This window comes from Lepus europaeus, chromosome 12, assembly GCF_033115175.1.
Source record: "Lepus europaeus isolate LE1 chromosome 12, mLepTim1.pri, whole genome shotgun sequence".
NCBI lineage: Eukaryota > Metazoa > Chordata > Mammalia > Lagomorpha > Leporidae > Lepus > Lepus europaeus.
Genome location: NC_084838.1, coordinates 1,714,962 through 1,727,988, shown reverse-complemented (window position 1 = coordinate 1,727,988; position 13,027 = coordinate 1,714,962). Strand labels below are relative to the sequence as shown.

The following is a 13,027-nucleotide window of genomic DNA, read 5'->3' as shown; positions in this document are numbered from 1 at the left end:
GGGCTCCTGCCCCACAGTGTTCCAACCTCAGCAGGGCTGTGTGCGCACAGCCCCCTCGGACGACACGCAGCCCGGTCAGCTTAGCTGGCCGCGGTGGGTGGGAAGCACGGCCAGCCCCAGAGGGGCCCCGGTGTCCTCTGGCCTGACGCCGAGCCGAGGGGGACGCCTTCACTGGCGGGAGAGGAGAGATCTACTAGTTGGTTTTGGCAAAACAATTTCTGAAAACTTTAGCTTTATGTGGGAAATAGGTATAAATCTCATTTTATGCTGTATTTTATATCTTAGTTGTGTTTGAAAACGTTTTGATTTTTGGAAAACATCAAAATAAATAATGGCGTTTGTGGTATGCACTGTGATCCTATGGTGGTGTCCGGCCCGGCCGGGGCTCCAGCATGCCACGGTGAGCCGCTGACCCTCAGGATTCTGGAGTCCTGTCTCGGAGTCCCTGCCGCTTCCTGGGCCTGGGGGACAGGGTGGACAGAGCAGCCCCGGGGCAGGCGAAGCGCCCCTCCCCCTCAGCCTCAGGACCCCGACAGCTTGCAGGAGCCCAAGCGCTGAGGTTTGCCGTGAGGACGCCCCATCTTCTTCCTCAGGGAGCCCAGCTGCTTCTATAGCGCAAACAGAGCGGGGGTTACTGCCGCGTGCGACGGCCAGCTCAGCGGCAGCACGTGGCACCGCGACTCCACAGGAAGACCCTGGCCCCAGCCGCAGCGGGCCCAAAGTGGACGCTGAGAGGCAGGCCTGGCCCAGTGCCCGCTCCCACGGCGCAGCCTCGGCTGTGGCGCTGGGGACATCCCAGGGTCGGTGGTCTCTGGAGAACCGCAGAGCTCACCTTCCGGCGCTTCGGCGCCTGCTTCTGGGCCGCGTCCGGCTCCTCCCCGTCTCCCGGGCGCCCCGGCTTCACGTCATCTGTCAGGATGCCGTCGGCACTGTCCCCGCTCTCGGTCCCTCCGGGGGCCTTCCTGGTGAACAGCTCGGCTGCAAGCAGACGTCTGGCTAGAGTTCACCCAGTGCGGCACGGGGAGCAGCCGCCAGGACGGGGAGGGTGGGGGCCACTCACGTGGGTACAGGTCCGACATGCTGTCGTCACTCGCGGCGCCCTGCTCGTCCCCGGACGCGGGCTCCCAGAAGGCGTGCTGAGGGGCAGGTGGCCCGTCCCCGTGCGGCTGGCCCCTGCGCCGTCGCCGCTGCAGCAGGCAGGCGGGGACGTACTCCTCGCTTCGCTCCTGGCACTCTGCATCTGGGAGACACGGCGCGCACCGCTACCCTCCCCGCCCCGGCGTGCGTGCGCCAGGCTGGCCGGCCGGGGGCAGGCGGGGCCCAGCGAGGCACCTCAGGGCCAGCCGGGACGGGGGCTCACCGGAGCTGGCCGCAGGGTCCTCGCGGAGCCCACTGTCCCCGCCTGCGGAGCCGGGCTGTTGGCGCTCACCCTGCAGATGAACGCAGCTCGCTCCCAGGACAGGGCCCACCACCTCCCACTGTCCCCATGGCCCCCGCCTGCAGCCCTGGCCTCTATGTGGCCACCCGCTCCCATCACTACAGGAACCCACGCGGGTGTCTCCACCGTGCCCAGCCCCGAGGCCGCCCTCATGGCCAAGTTCTCAGCCCTCCAGACCACGGCCCTCACGGCGCCTCGCTGTGGCCTCACAGGAAACACAGCCCTCGGCCCTGCCCACAGCCAGCTCTCCTGGCTCAGATCTCTGCCGGGCCGGCGTCTGCCCCGCGCCAGCGGCCGGAGCCCCCTTCCCTCATCTTCCCTCCCCAAACCTGAATCTGCGCCCACCTGGGCAGGAGGGCACAGCCACGCCGGATCTGTGACTCCCAGCCCCGTGCCGGGAGGCGCCCGCACCCCCTTCCTGCGGCTTGCATGCTGTGAAGCCTCATGGCCACTGCGCTGTCCCCTCGGCCCGGCCGTCTCCTGGCTCTGTGGCCCTCCCAGGTGCCTCACCCACTTTAACACACTCAGAGCAACTCCCAATCCACCACTTCCTGTCTCCAGCCAGAAACCGGAAATCCACAGTTGGGGGCCGGCGCTGGGGCTCAGCGGGTAATGCCGCCGCCTGCAGTGCCGGCATCCCATAGGGGCGCCGGTTCGAGTCCTGGCTGCTCCACTTCCTGTCCAGCTCTCTGCTGTGGTCTGGGAAAGCAGTGGGGGATGGCCCAAATCCTTGGGCCCCTGTACCCACGTGGGAGACCAGGAGGAGACTCCTGGCTCCTGGCCAGCCCAGCTCTGGCCATGTGGCCATCTGGGGAGTGAACCAGCAGACGGAAGACCTCCCTGTCTCCCTCCTCCTGCCCTGGAGCCCCCACTCCCAGAACACGGCTCCACGCAGAGGGCTGGCGCGGTGTGCAGCTCTCCCCCAGCCCAGCCCCCACCCTGACCTTCACGGGCCCCTTGTCCTCTGCCTGCCCGGTGCGCTGTCCCCTCTCCAGAGCCCTGGGAGCCCTCCCGCCCCGGGCCCGCCGGGACTCACACTGGCGCAGGGCTCGCTGGAAGCGGCGGCCGCGGGTGTGCCTGAGCACGTGCTCCGGGCGCCTGTTGAGGTGGCGCAGGGTGAGCCTGCAGAACAGCTGGTGCCTGCGGGCGGGGGTGGGGGGGCGGGAGGGTCGGTGCCGACCTCCAGCAGCCGGCCCGGGCCGCCGCCACCCGCTCCCTCCGGCCCGCACACTCCAGGAGGCCAAGCCCCTCCAGAGAAGGCCGCCAGCCCGAGCCCGTGCCCGCCCGGCCCCAGGGCCACCCACTCCGGGAGGCCGCCAGCCCGAGCCCGTGCCCGCCCGGCCCCAGGGCCACCCACTCCGGGAGGCCGCCAGCCCGAGCCCGTGCCCGCCCGGCCCCAGGGCCACCCACTCCGGGAGGCCGCCAGCCCGAGCCCGTGCCCGCCCGGCCCCAGGGCCACACACTCCGGGAGGCCGCCAGCCCGAGCCCGTGCCCGCCCGGCCCCAGGGCCACCCACTCCGGGAGGCCGCCAGCCCGAGCCCGTGCCCGCCCGGCCCCAGGGCCACCCACTCCGGGAGGCCGCCAGCCCGAGCCCGTGCCCGCCCGGCCCCAGGGCCACCCACTCCGGGAGGCCGCCAGCCCGAGCCCGTGCCCGCCCGGCCCCAGGGCCACCCACTCCGGGAGGCCGCCAGCCCGAGCCCGTGCCCGCCCGGCCCCAGGGCCACCCACGGGCTCTTGGTGCTGGGCACGATGTGAGGCTCGAACTCGGCGTAGTCGAAGGCGGGGGAGGCGCGCGCCAGCCGCTGGTACTTCCTGCCGCGGGTGTAGACCTGGAGTTCGGGCAGCCGGCAGGGCAGCTCGTGGCCGGTCAGCGCGCACTGCACCTGCGGCGGCACGGCCAGAGGTCAGCGCCCCCCGCCCGGCCCGCGCCGCCCCCGGCCCGCCCGCCCCGCGCCCCCCGCCGCCCCCGGCCCGGCCCGGCCCGGCCCGCCCCGGACCTTGCGGGCGCCGGGCAGCAGCCGCAGGCTCGGGTGCTCGCGCAGGAACGCCCGCACCTCGGCCGGCAGCGCGTCCATGGCGGGGGGGGCGGGGCGCGCCGACCCGGAAGCAGTTGCCCTCCGCCCCGGAAGCGCCCGCGGGCCGCCGGTGCGATGGCGGCGGCGTGCGGGCTGGGGCCGCTGCTGCGCGCGGCGTGCGCGGGGCGCGGGGGCCGGGGCGGGTGGGGCCGGCCGCAGGCCCCCGCCGGCTGCAGGAGCGCCCCGGGGGCCCCGCCGTGCCCAGGTGAGGGGGTTCGGCGCGGCCGCGGGGCTGTCGGGGAAGCCGGCGGCACGGAGAGGGCGACCCCAGGCCGCCGCGGGACCACCGCCCACGCCCGCGCGCCCTCTGGGTGCCGCCGCCCCGTGCGCCAAGCCTGCATTTCTGGGTGCACTTCGGGCGGCTCCGGGCGCTACCCAGGGCCGTGGCACCGGCCGGACGCGCCCCGGTGTGCGTGGGCTGCCCGCTGGATCCCCCAGGTCAGGGCTGTTGAGGTCTGGAGTTAGCGCCCGCTCCTGTCTGACCCCGGCAGGGGCGGCCTGGAGGCCGAGCAGGGCCGGCAGCTCGGCGGCAGACGCGCCGGCCTCCGGAGCAGCGGACGACCGCTTCCTGCAGTGGCTGCTGCTGGCCATCCCCGTGGCTGCCTTCGGCCTGGGGACGTGGCAGGTGAGGAGGGGTCCGGGGGGGCTCCGCCCTCGGCCCCACGGCCCCGGCCTGCGGCTCAGGCCGGGTCTCCCTCGGCAGGTCCAGCGCCGCAAGTGGAAGCTGAAACTGATCGAGGAGTTGGAGTCCAGGGTGATGGCCGAGCCCATCCCGCTGCCGGCCGAGTGAGTGTGGACATGACTGCCCGGCACCGACTCCCCCCCCCCCCCCGCCGTGCGCAGGGATTCTTGGTGGTGGGGGCCCCGCCCACCCACGTGGTTACACATCAGCTGTGCAGGACCCTGGCCTGGGCAGCACAGCCGCCCGGGCTGATCTGTGCCAGCCTGCACCCCCTGTCTCCGTGTAGCCCCATGGAACTGAGAGGCCTGGAGTACAGGCCAGTGAAGGTCAGGGGCCACTTTGACCACTCCAAGGAACTGTACATGATGCCGCGGACCCTGGTGGACCCTGCCCGCGAGGCCCGGGAGGCCGGCCGGATCTCCTCCTCCACGGAGAGCGGGGCCTACGTGGTCACCCCTTTCCACTGCACGGACCTGGGGTGAGCAGTGGGCAGGTGCACACGGGATTCGCTGCCTCCTTCCCCGCCCCCCGCTGTGCAGGACCCCTACCCCTGCCCCCAGCTAAGCAGCCCTGGTTCACTACTGCCCGGAGCTACAGGAAGGCCTGAAGGGGGAGGGTGTGCGGCAGCCCCGGCGGTGCCTGCTGGGAGGGCAGGCGGAGGAAGCGATGGGGCACTGATGGGGCACTCCGGCCACCGCAGGCTGACCTGGTGGCTGCTGGGGACTCCTGGTGATCTTTAAGGACCCTCCCCGCCCAACTCTAGGGTCACCATCCTGGTGAACAGAGGATTCGTCCCCCGGAGGAGGCTGGACCCAGACACCCGGCAGAAAGGCCAAGTAAGCGGCCGCAGCTCCGGCCCCTGCCCCGCGGTCCCCCCCCGCCCGGAGTCCTGGCCCTGGCCCGCTCATGCTGCCGTGCAGGTGGAGGGCGAGGTCGACCTGGTGGGGGTGGTGAGGCTGACGGAGACCAGGAAGCCCTTCGTCCCCGAGAACAGCCCGGAGAGGAACCACTGGCACTACCGGGACCTGGAGGCCATGGCCAGGGCAGCGGGCTCAGAGCCCGTGTTCATCGATGCCGACTTCAGTAGGTTGAGCCACCCCAGCCCTGGGTCTGCCCCGTGGGGGAGGGAGGGGCAGTGTGCAGGGCAGCAGCGCCCACTGTCCCTGCAGAGAGCACAGTCCCCGGGGGGCCCGTCGGCGGGCAGACCCGCGTCACCCTGCGGAACGAGCACCTGCAGTACATCGTCACCTGGTGAGCACCGCCGGCCCCCGGCCCTGGCCCCAGCCGCCAGGAGGCCCCGCTGACAGCCCCTGTCCCACCGCAGGTACGGGCTGAGTGCAGCCACCTCCTACCTGTGGGTGAAGAAGTTCCTGCACCGAGCGCCCGGCGTGTAGGGGGCCAGCCCCTCCCAGGGGGCTCGGCACTCCACGGTGGACCACGGTGCCACCGCGTGAATAAAGGCCCTGAACGACACCTGTGTGTGCCTGTGTGTCATTGAGCTCAGGGGACACTGGCTGGGACAAACAACATTCTTTATTATGTACAAGCGGCCCGCGGCGCGGTCACCCCAGCTTCGTGGCCAGCTCCTTGGCCTTGGCCTTCTCCAGCTTGGCGATGCGAGCCACGGACTTGGGCCCCAGGACGTTGCCTCCCCAGTGGCGGCGGATCTGCAAGGACACGGGTGGTCAGCTTGGCTGGCGGCGCGGCTCCGCACGGCGGGTGGGGTCTGTCGGGCGCTCACCTCGTCGTATCTGTCGTTGTAGTTGGTCCTGATGGCCTCCACCAGCTTCGCCAGGGCCCCTTTGTCCTCCCTGAGACACGGGAGGGGGGGGGGGGCACGTGGTTGGTTTTCACGCACGGACACAGGGCGCCCCCCGCCTGGGCGCGGGCGCCTCAGACGACACTGACCACACGGCTGGTTCAGGTGAAGAAATTCTTGACCATCACGGGCGGGGCCGGCGGGGAGGGCGGGGCCGCGAGGGGCGGGCACTTACGAGTTCACCTGCGTGAAGGCCACGGTGGTGCAGGTCTTCCTGTGCACCAGGCGGCCCAGCCGGGCCTTGCCCTTCAGGATGCAGTAGGGGACCCCCATCTTGCGGCACAGGGCGGGCAGGAAGACCACCAGCTGGAGGGGAGGAGGCGCGGCTGAGGGGGCCGCCCCGCGGACCCCCCGCCCCCCGGGCCGCCGGCCGCAGCTGCTCAGGGTTAAAAAGCTCGTGTGTGCGCTTCAGCGCCGCGCTCAGCGCGGAGGTCTCATCACCGCAGCCGCGCGGGCCGGCCCGCGCCCCGCCGCACCCACCTCAATGGGGTCCACGTCGTGCGCGATCACCACCAGCTGCGCCTTCTTGTTCTCCACCAGGGTCGTGACAGTGTTCACGCCTGCAGCGCGGGCACGCGTGGGCGTGAGCGCGCAGGGTGGGCCCGGCCCCGCCCACTCACCCGCCCGCAGCTCGGTGGGCCCGGCCCCGCCGCTCACCCGCCCGCAGCACCGGCGGCCGCTTGGTGGGCACGTCCCCCTTGCCGGCCGCCTTCTTCTCGGCGCGCGCCAGCAGCCGCTGCTTCTTCTCCTGCTTGGTCTCGGGCCGGTACTTGTGCGCCAGCTTCAGCAGCTGCGTGGCTGCGGGGACGCGGGCTCAGCGCCGCCGCCCCGGGAGCGCCCCCCGCCCCGCCCGCCCGCCCGCCCGCCCGCCGCGCCCCCGCCCCGCACCGGTCTGCCGGTCCAGCGCCTGCGTGAACTGGTTGATGGCGGGCGGCACCTTGAGCCGCTTGTACAGGATGGCCCGCTGCCGCTGCAGCCGGATGTAGCGCGGCCACTTGACGAAGCGCGTGAGGTCCCGCTTGGGCTGGATGTCCTGTCCTGGGGGGGCGCGCCGTGAGCCCGGCCGGCGCCCCGACCCCCGCCCGCGCCCCGGCCCCGGCCCGGCCCGCGCATCAGAGATCTTGGTGGTGTCGACGTCGTCACCGCGCTCGGATAGCAAATATTCCGCCACATCATCTGCGCCGGCCGCCCGGCCCCTGCCCCGGCCCCGGCCCCGCGCCCCGCGCCCCCCGCCCGGCCCGCCCCGGCCCCGCGCCCGGCCCCCGCCCGCCCCGGCCCGCGCCCCCCGCCCGCCCCCGCACCCCCCGCCCGGCCCGCACCGCCCCCCGCACCCCGCCCCGCCCGACCCCTGCCCCGCGCCCCCCGCCCGGCCCGCGCCCCCCGCCCCGCCCCGCGCCCCCCGCCCGCCCCGGCCCGCACCGCCCCCGCCCGGCCCCCCGCCCGCCCGGCCCGCGCCCCCCGCCCGACCCCTGCCCCCCGCCCCCCGCCCGGCCCGCGCCCCCGCCCGCCCCGACCCCCGCCCGGCCCGCGCCCCCGCCCGCCCCGACCCCCGCCCGGCCCGCACCGATGCCGAAGTTCTTGGGCCGCTTCTCGAACAGCGGGTTCACCACCTTCTTGGCCTCCTGCTTCTTGACCACGGCCGGCGCCGGGGCCACCTTCTTCCCCTTGGCCTTCTTGCCCTTCGGCTGCGGCGGGCGACAGAGACCGAGGCCCCGTTAGCGCGGCCGCCCCGCAGCCCCGCGCCGCCCCGTCCCCCCGGGGTCCGCACTGCGGCGAAGCTCTCCCCGGCCTCCCCCCGACCCGGCAGCCGCAGAGCCGGCGCGCCCCGCTCCGCGGCCCCCGTGCCGGACACGGCAGGCTTCCGCTAGCCCCGGGCGGCGCGGGGGAGCCGCCCGCACGCGCTCGGCCGAGGATGGCAGCGGATGGGGCCCCGACCCAGATCGGGAGCCGCAGGACGCGAGCTCACCATCTTGAGCGGCTGGAGGAGAGAGAAAGGGAAGGGAATTGTGGGTAATATGAAGCCGCCTCGGGTATCGCGAGTCCTGGCGCCTGCGCGGGATTTCGGCTTAAAGCGACAGGCGTCCTTTGACGCTTGAAGCCGGGGGCGGGGCCTCGAGGGTGGCGGCGGACTCGGGAGCGGATTCGGCGCGCCGGGCCGGGTGTGGACGGGCGCCGGTGAGCGCGGGCCCGGGGGGCAGGGCCGCCGACGGCGAGCTGGGGTCGGCGCTGCCCGGGGGCGGCGAGGGAGGCGGTGGCCGGTCCGCGGCGTCGCCGGCCCCGAGTCGGGCGTCCGGCCTCGGGGCGGGCGGTGGACGGAGACGGGGCCCGGGGGCGGCGGGGAGCTCGCGGGCCTCGCTCGGCCCTGCTCAGGCCAGCCCTGCCCGGGGGTTGCAGAGCGGCCGAGGCGCGCCATGGCCCAGCAGCGAGCGCTGCCCCAGAGCAAGGAGACGCTGCTGCAGTCCTACAACAAGCGGCTCAGGGACGACGTCAGGTCCGTCATGGACAACTTCACGGAGATCATCAAGACCGCCAAGGTGGGCGCGGGCCGGGGCCGGGGCCGGCGGGGGCGGCGGGCGGCGGGCGGCAGACAGGCGGGGCGGCGGGCGCCGGGCGGTGGGCGCCGGGCGGACGGGGCGGTGGGCGACAGACAGGCGGGGCGGCGGGCGGCGGGCGGACGGCGCGGTGGACGGGGCGGTGGGCGACAGACAGACGGGGCGGTGGACCGGGCGGTGGGCGACAGACAGGCGGGGCGGCGGGCGCCGGGCGGACGGGGCGGTGGACGGGGCGGTGGGCGCCGGGCGGACGGGGCGGTGGGCGACAGACAGGCGGGGCGGTGGGCGACAGACAGGCGGGGCGGTGGGCGACAGACAGGCGGGGCGGCGGGCGGCAGACAGGCGGGCGGCGGGCGGCGGGCGGACGGGGCGGTGGGCGACAGACAGGCGGGGCGGCGGGCGGACGGCGCGGTGGACCGGGCGGTGGGCGACAGACAGACGGGGCGGTGGGCGCCGGGCGGACGGGGCGGTGGGCGACAGACAGACGGGGCGGTGGACCGGGCGGTGGGCGACAGACAGACGGCGCGGTGGACCGGGCGGTGGGCGACAGACAGACGGGGCGGCGGGCGGCGGGCGGACGGCGCGGTGGACCGGGCGGTGGGCGACAGACAGGCGGGGCGGCGGGCGCCGGGCGGACGGGGCGGTGGACGGGGCGGTGGGCGCCGGGCGGACGGCGCGGTGGGCGACAGACAGGCGGGGCGGTGGGCGCCGGGCGGACGGGGCGGTGGACCGGGCGGTGGGCGACAGACAGGCGGGGCGGTGGACGCCGGACGGACGGGGCGGTGGACGGGGCGGTGGGCGACAGACAGACGGGGCGGTGGACCGGGCGGTGGGCGACAGACAGACGGGGCGGTGGGCGCCGGACGGACGGGGCGGTGGACGGGGCGGTGGGCGACAGACAGACGGGGCGGTGGACCGGGCGGTGGGCGACAGACAGACGGGGCGGTGGGCGCCGGACGGACGGGGCGGTGGACCGGGCGGTGGGCGACAGACAGGCGGGGCGGTGGGCGACAGACAGACGGGGCGGTGGGCGCCGGACGGACGGGGCGGTGGACCGGGCGGTGGGCGACAGACAGACGGGGCGGCGGGCGCAGGGCGGACGGGGCGGTGGACCGGGCGGTGGGCGACAGACAGACGGGGCGGTGGGCGACAGACAGACGGGGCGGCGGGCGCCGGGCGGACGGCGCGGTGGACGGGGCGGTGGGCGCCGGGCGGACGGGGCGGTGGGCGACAGACAGGCGGGGCGGTGGGCGCCGGGCGGACGGCGCGGTGGACCGGGCGGTGGGCGACAGACAGACAGACGGGGCGGTGGACCGGGCGATGGGCGACAGACAGACGGGGCGGTGGACCGGGCGGTGGGCGACAGACGGACGGCGCGGTGGACCGGGCGGACGGGGAGGTGGGCGACAGACAGACGGCGCGGTGGACCGGGCGGTGGGCGACAGACGGACGGCGCGGTGGGCGACAGACAGACGGGGCGGTGGGCGATGGGCGGACGGTGCGGTGGCCGTGGGGCAGGCAAAGCAGAGCGGGGGCTCCGGCCGGGGTCGGTGCCTCGGTTTCCCCGTGTGACCAGGGGGCAGCTGCCGGGGGCCTGAGCCTTGTAGCCGCCGCGTGACCTGGAGAGATGGACACGGGTGGGGGGGCAGCGGGGGGCCCCTGCAGGTAGGCAGGGTGGTCAGCGCCTGGGCCGTCCGGCAGTCACGCGGCCACCCGTGTGCTGTCTCCGTGGCCTCGTCCCCTTTTCAGAGGACGCTTACCGGCTTCGCCTTCCACGGCCTCGCAGCGTCCACGGGGAGGCCACGTCCAGGCTGCGGGCCTGGCTCCTGGGGGCAGACCGGCTGGGCTGGGTGCCGGCTCCTCCACTGCAGGACGCTGGGGTCCGTCCCAGCCGGTGACCCAGGGACCCCTGTGCCCGGCCCGCGGGAAGCAGCCGCTTAGAGAAGTGACCCCAGGCCCTGCCAAACCAGGCTGCACACCCCAGATGAGGCCGGCCGGCCCGGCAGTCGGCGCCGTGGGCTCCAGCGCGGGGAGGGAGCCTGGGCGGACGTCTGGTCAGCGCAGGGGGTGGGGGCTCCGGCCGGCCGCTCTAGGCTTTCTGGTTTGTTCCCAGATCGAGGAGGAGACGCAGGTGTCGCGGGCCACTCAGGGCGAACAGGACAACTACGAGATGCACGTGCGGGCCGCCAACATCGTAAGTCTCGGGGTGGGGGCAGGCCGGGGTCTCGCTAGGCTTCCCGGGGGGGGCTCCCCCTCCTGTGAGCGGCAGGGAGAAAGCAGGAGGGGCTGTGGCTTCACTGCCTGGTGCCTTTGTAGGGCCGGGAGATGGCCAGGCAGGTGGCGCGCCGGGCGGTCCCCGGGAGTCCGACAAGGGCCCCTAGGCTGCTGCCCCCGGGACACAGGCGGCAGAACGTGCCCTCGCACGGTGGGAACCCGGGGCTGAGCCCGGGGCAGGGGCCGGAAGCAGGCCCGCGCCCCCGCTGGTCAGGCAGGGCCGGGACCCTGCCGGCCTGGAGGCCGGTCCTGGAGCCCCATCCAGCGGCCGAGGCTCCGGGCACCGCGCTCCCTGACGCCGCGCCGCCCTGGCTGTGCCGGCCGCAGGTCCGAGCGGGCGAGTCCCTGATGAGGCTGGTGTCCGACCTCAAGCAGTTCCTCATCCTCAACGACTTCCCCTCGGTGAACGAGGCCATCGACCAGCGCAACCAGCAGCTGCGCGCCCTGCAGGAGGAGTGCGACCGGAAGCTCGTGGCGCTTCGGGACGAGGTCTCCATCGACCTGTACGAGCTGGAGGAGGAGTACTACTCGTCCAGGTACAGATAGGGCTGGGCCCGGCCCCCAGGAAGGCGCCGCGTTCCGGAGCGGTTGACGGACAGACGATTCTCCACCAGGCCCTTGTGCCGCACCCGCGGGCGTCGGGGGGGCTGCCGGCGCGCCCTGGAGCTCAGCCCCCTCCCCCCGAGAGCCTCCTCCTGCGCTGCCGCACTTAGCGGTTGAGTCCAGGTGTAGACATTTCAGCCCAGGCCGGGCTGGCTCCTCCGCACCGCCTGGGCCGCTGCCCATGTCCGCGTTGCCAGTGCTCGCCTGGGGGCCATGTCACCAAACTCTGCGGCGGGGCGGTCTTGGGGGCAGGGAGGGAAATGCCCAGGCAGAGATGGCCTGCAGAGCCGCCCAGTCTCTCATCATGCAGCCTTGTTCCCGGAGCTGGGGCCGGGCCCCGGGGACACAGCAGTGGGCGACACCTGTCATTCTAGTTGGGGGGGGGGGAGGCGCTCCTAGGGTCTGAACACGGAGACCGTGTGGGCTGGGGGCCCGGGGAGTCCGAGTGTAGCGTGCACAGGGGCAGCGGAGGCTGCGGGAGGGCCATCAGAGACTGCCGGCTCCTGGACCAACCTCCCCCGCCCCCGGAAGTGGATTGAAAATGCCGCCTGTTGCTCCCCGAGGCCGAGCTGGGCCTCCCAGCTCCTGGCCTGTGAACACCTGCGCCAGGGCCGTTCCGGGCAGGGCCAGCAGGTGGCGCCCGCCCCCCCTGCGGACTGCAGGGGCCCCCGTCCACGTCCACGCTCGGCAGTCCCCTGCCTCCACGCTCGCTCGCGCACCGCCCGCCGCTGTCCGCTTGCTCTTTCTGGTTCCGCCTCTCCCCCTCCGCTCTCCGCTCTGAGCCCAGGACGGTTCCCAGCCCGAACGCCGAGGGCAGGGGCGAGGGAGGGGAGCCAGGGGCAGGGGCCAGCCCCGGGCCCGTCGCCTCCGCTGTGGCTGGGCCGAGCCCTTGGCCCAGCCGGAGGCCGGGAGGGACAGGTCCGGGTGGCTCCCCCCTTCCGGACGCAGGGGTGCGCCGGCTGTTTTCTGAACTCTGCTTCTGTCTTGCCCCCACCCACCCCACCCCGGCTTCCCTCTGCCTGCTCCTGTCTCTCCCTGGGGTTTCTGGTGGCCGCAAAGCTCGAGTCTTGGCGAAGCTAATGACCTGCCTCTGTGCGAAGCTTACTGGAGGCCGGACCTCGACACAGACTCTGCCGATGGCCTCGCAGCCCCTCCGCTGGCGTCCCCGGAGCCCGGCGCCGGCCCCCTGCCGGCCGCAGCCACGGCCCACTCCCACGCGGGTGGCCCTGGCCCCACGGAGCACGCCTGAGCTGCCAGGCCCTGGTTTCTCCGGACCTTGGGGACCTGGACAGGGTGCCTGGGGGGCTGACCCCGCCACTGCCTCGCTGGGCGGCCAGGCGGGAAGGAGGCAGCCGGCCCCTGGACTGTGCGCTTGCGGCCACGACTGTCCGCGCCCCTTCTGCTGTCGAATAAAAACGCCGCCTCCTGTTCTCGGAGGAGCCTCTTCCTTGGGCGGCCCCGGGCGGCCCCGGGCCCCGACCAGGCCCTCGCGTGGGCTCGGAGCCCGGGAGCGCGTCCTCGGGTGGGGGCGGCAGGTGCACCCGCGGCCGCGCACGCTGGAGCCCTACACCTGCTGCCTGGGCG

General features: G+C 74.4%; 4 protein-coding genes and 2 non-coding genes across 7 annotated transcripts; 2 read left to right on the top strand and 4 right to left on the bottom strand.

The window, feature by feature from the left end:
* Nucleotides 1–412: 412 nt before the first annotated feature.
* Nucleotides 413–3,513, bottom strand: SURF2 (surfeit 2). The gene is made up of 6 exons (XM_062207268.1): nucleotides 3,436–3,513; nucleotides 3,167–3,321; nucleotides 2,475–2,578; nucleotides 1,061–1,240; nucleotides 833–978; nucleotides 413–608 (listed from the first exon to the last, which is right to left on the bottom strand). The coding sequence occupies exons 1-6, from the start codon at nucleotides 3,511–3,513 to the stop codon at nucleotides 522–524; spliced, it is 750 nt and encodes a 249-aa protein (XP_062063252.1). The 3' UTR covers nucleotides 413–521.
* Nucleotides 3,514–3,588: 75 nt separating this feature from the next.
* LOC133771952 (surfeit locus protein 1) lies at nucleotides 3,589–5,668 on the top strand. The gene is made up of 8 exons (XM_062208398.1): nucleotides 3,589–3,718; nucleotides 4,005–4,138; nucleotides 4,217–4,299; nucleotides 4,482–4,673; nucleotides 4,959–5,031; nucleotides 5,116–5,278; nucleotides 5,365–5,446; nucleotides 5,520–5,668. Exons 1-8 carry the CDS (start codon nucleotides 3,589–3,591, stop codon nucleotides 5,587–5,589), a joined length of 927 nt encoding a protein of 308 aa, XP_062064382.1. The 3' UTR covers nucleotides 5,590–5,668.
* A 42-nt stretch (nucleotides 5,669–5,710) lies between these two features.
* RPL7A (ribosomal protein L7a) lies at nucleotides 5,711–8,194 on the bottom strand. Its single transcript, XM_062207264.1, has 8 exons — nucleotides 7,981–8,194; nucleotides 7,579–7,699; nucleotides 6,903–7,052; nucleotides 6,672–6,812; nucleotides 6,495–6,574; nucleotides 6,190–6,320; nucleotides 5,937–6,006; nucleotides 5,711–5,862 (listed from the first exon to the last, which is right to left on the bottom strand). Exons 1-8 carry the CDS (start codon nucleotides 7,981–7,983, stop codon nucleotides 5,758–5,760), a joined length of 801 nt encoding a protein of 266 aa, XP_062063248.1. The 5' UTR covers nucleotides 7,984–8,194; the 3' UTR covers nucleotides 5,711–5,757.
* LOC133772091 (small nucleolar RNA SNORD36) lies at nucleotides 6,390–6,460 on the bottom strand. The gene has a single exon (XR_009867718.1). It is a non-coding gene; the product is annotated as a small nucleolar RNA SNORD36 (small nucleolar RNA).
* On the bottom strand, nucleotides 7,123–7,195 carry LOC133772092 (small nucleolar RNA SNORD24). Its single transcript, XR_009867719.1, has one exon. It is a non-coding gene; the product is annotated as a small nucleolar RNA SNORD24 (small nucleolar RNA).
* MED22 (mediator complex subunit 22) lies at nucleotides 8,119–12,932 on the top strand. Of its 2 annotated transcripts, none has more exons than XM_062207266.1 (5): nucleotides 8,119–8,189; nucleotides 8,409–8,548; nucleotides 10,680–10,760; nucleotides 11,216–11,376; nucleotides 12,503–12,932. In XM_062207266.1, the coding sequence occupies exons 2-5, from the start codon at nucleotides 8,426–8,428 to the stop codon at nucleotides 12,690–12,692; spliced, it is 555 nt and encodes a 184-aa protein (XP_062063250.1). In that variant the 5' UTR covers nucleotides 8,119–8,189; nucleotides 8,409–8,425; the 3' UTR covers nucleotides 12,693–12,932. The 2 variants fall into 2 exon arrangements, with proteins under 2 accessions (XP_062063250.1, XP_062063249.1); XM_062207265.1 differs by having other exon boundaries at nucleotides 11,168–11,376; nucleotides 12,503–12,923.
* Nucleotides 12,933–13,027: the final 95 nt, after the last annotated feature.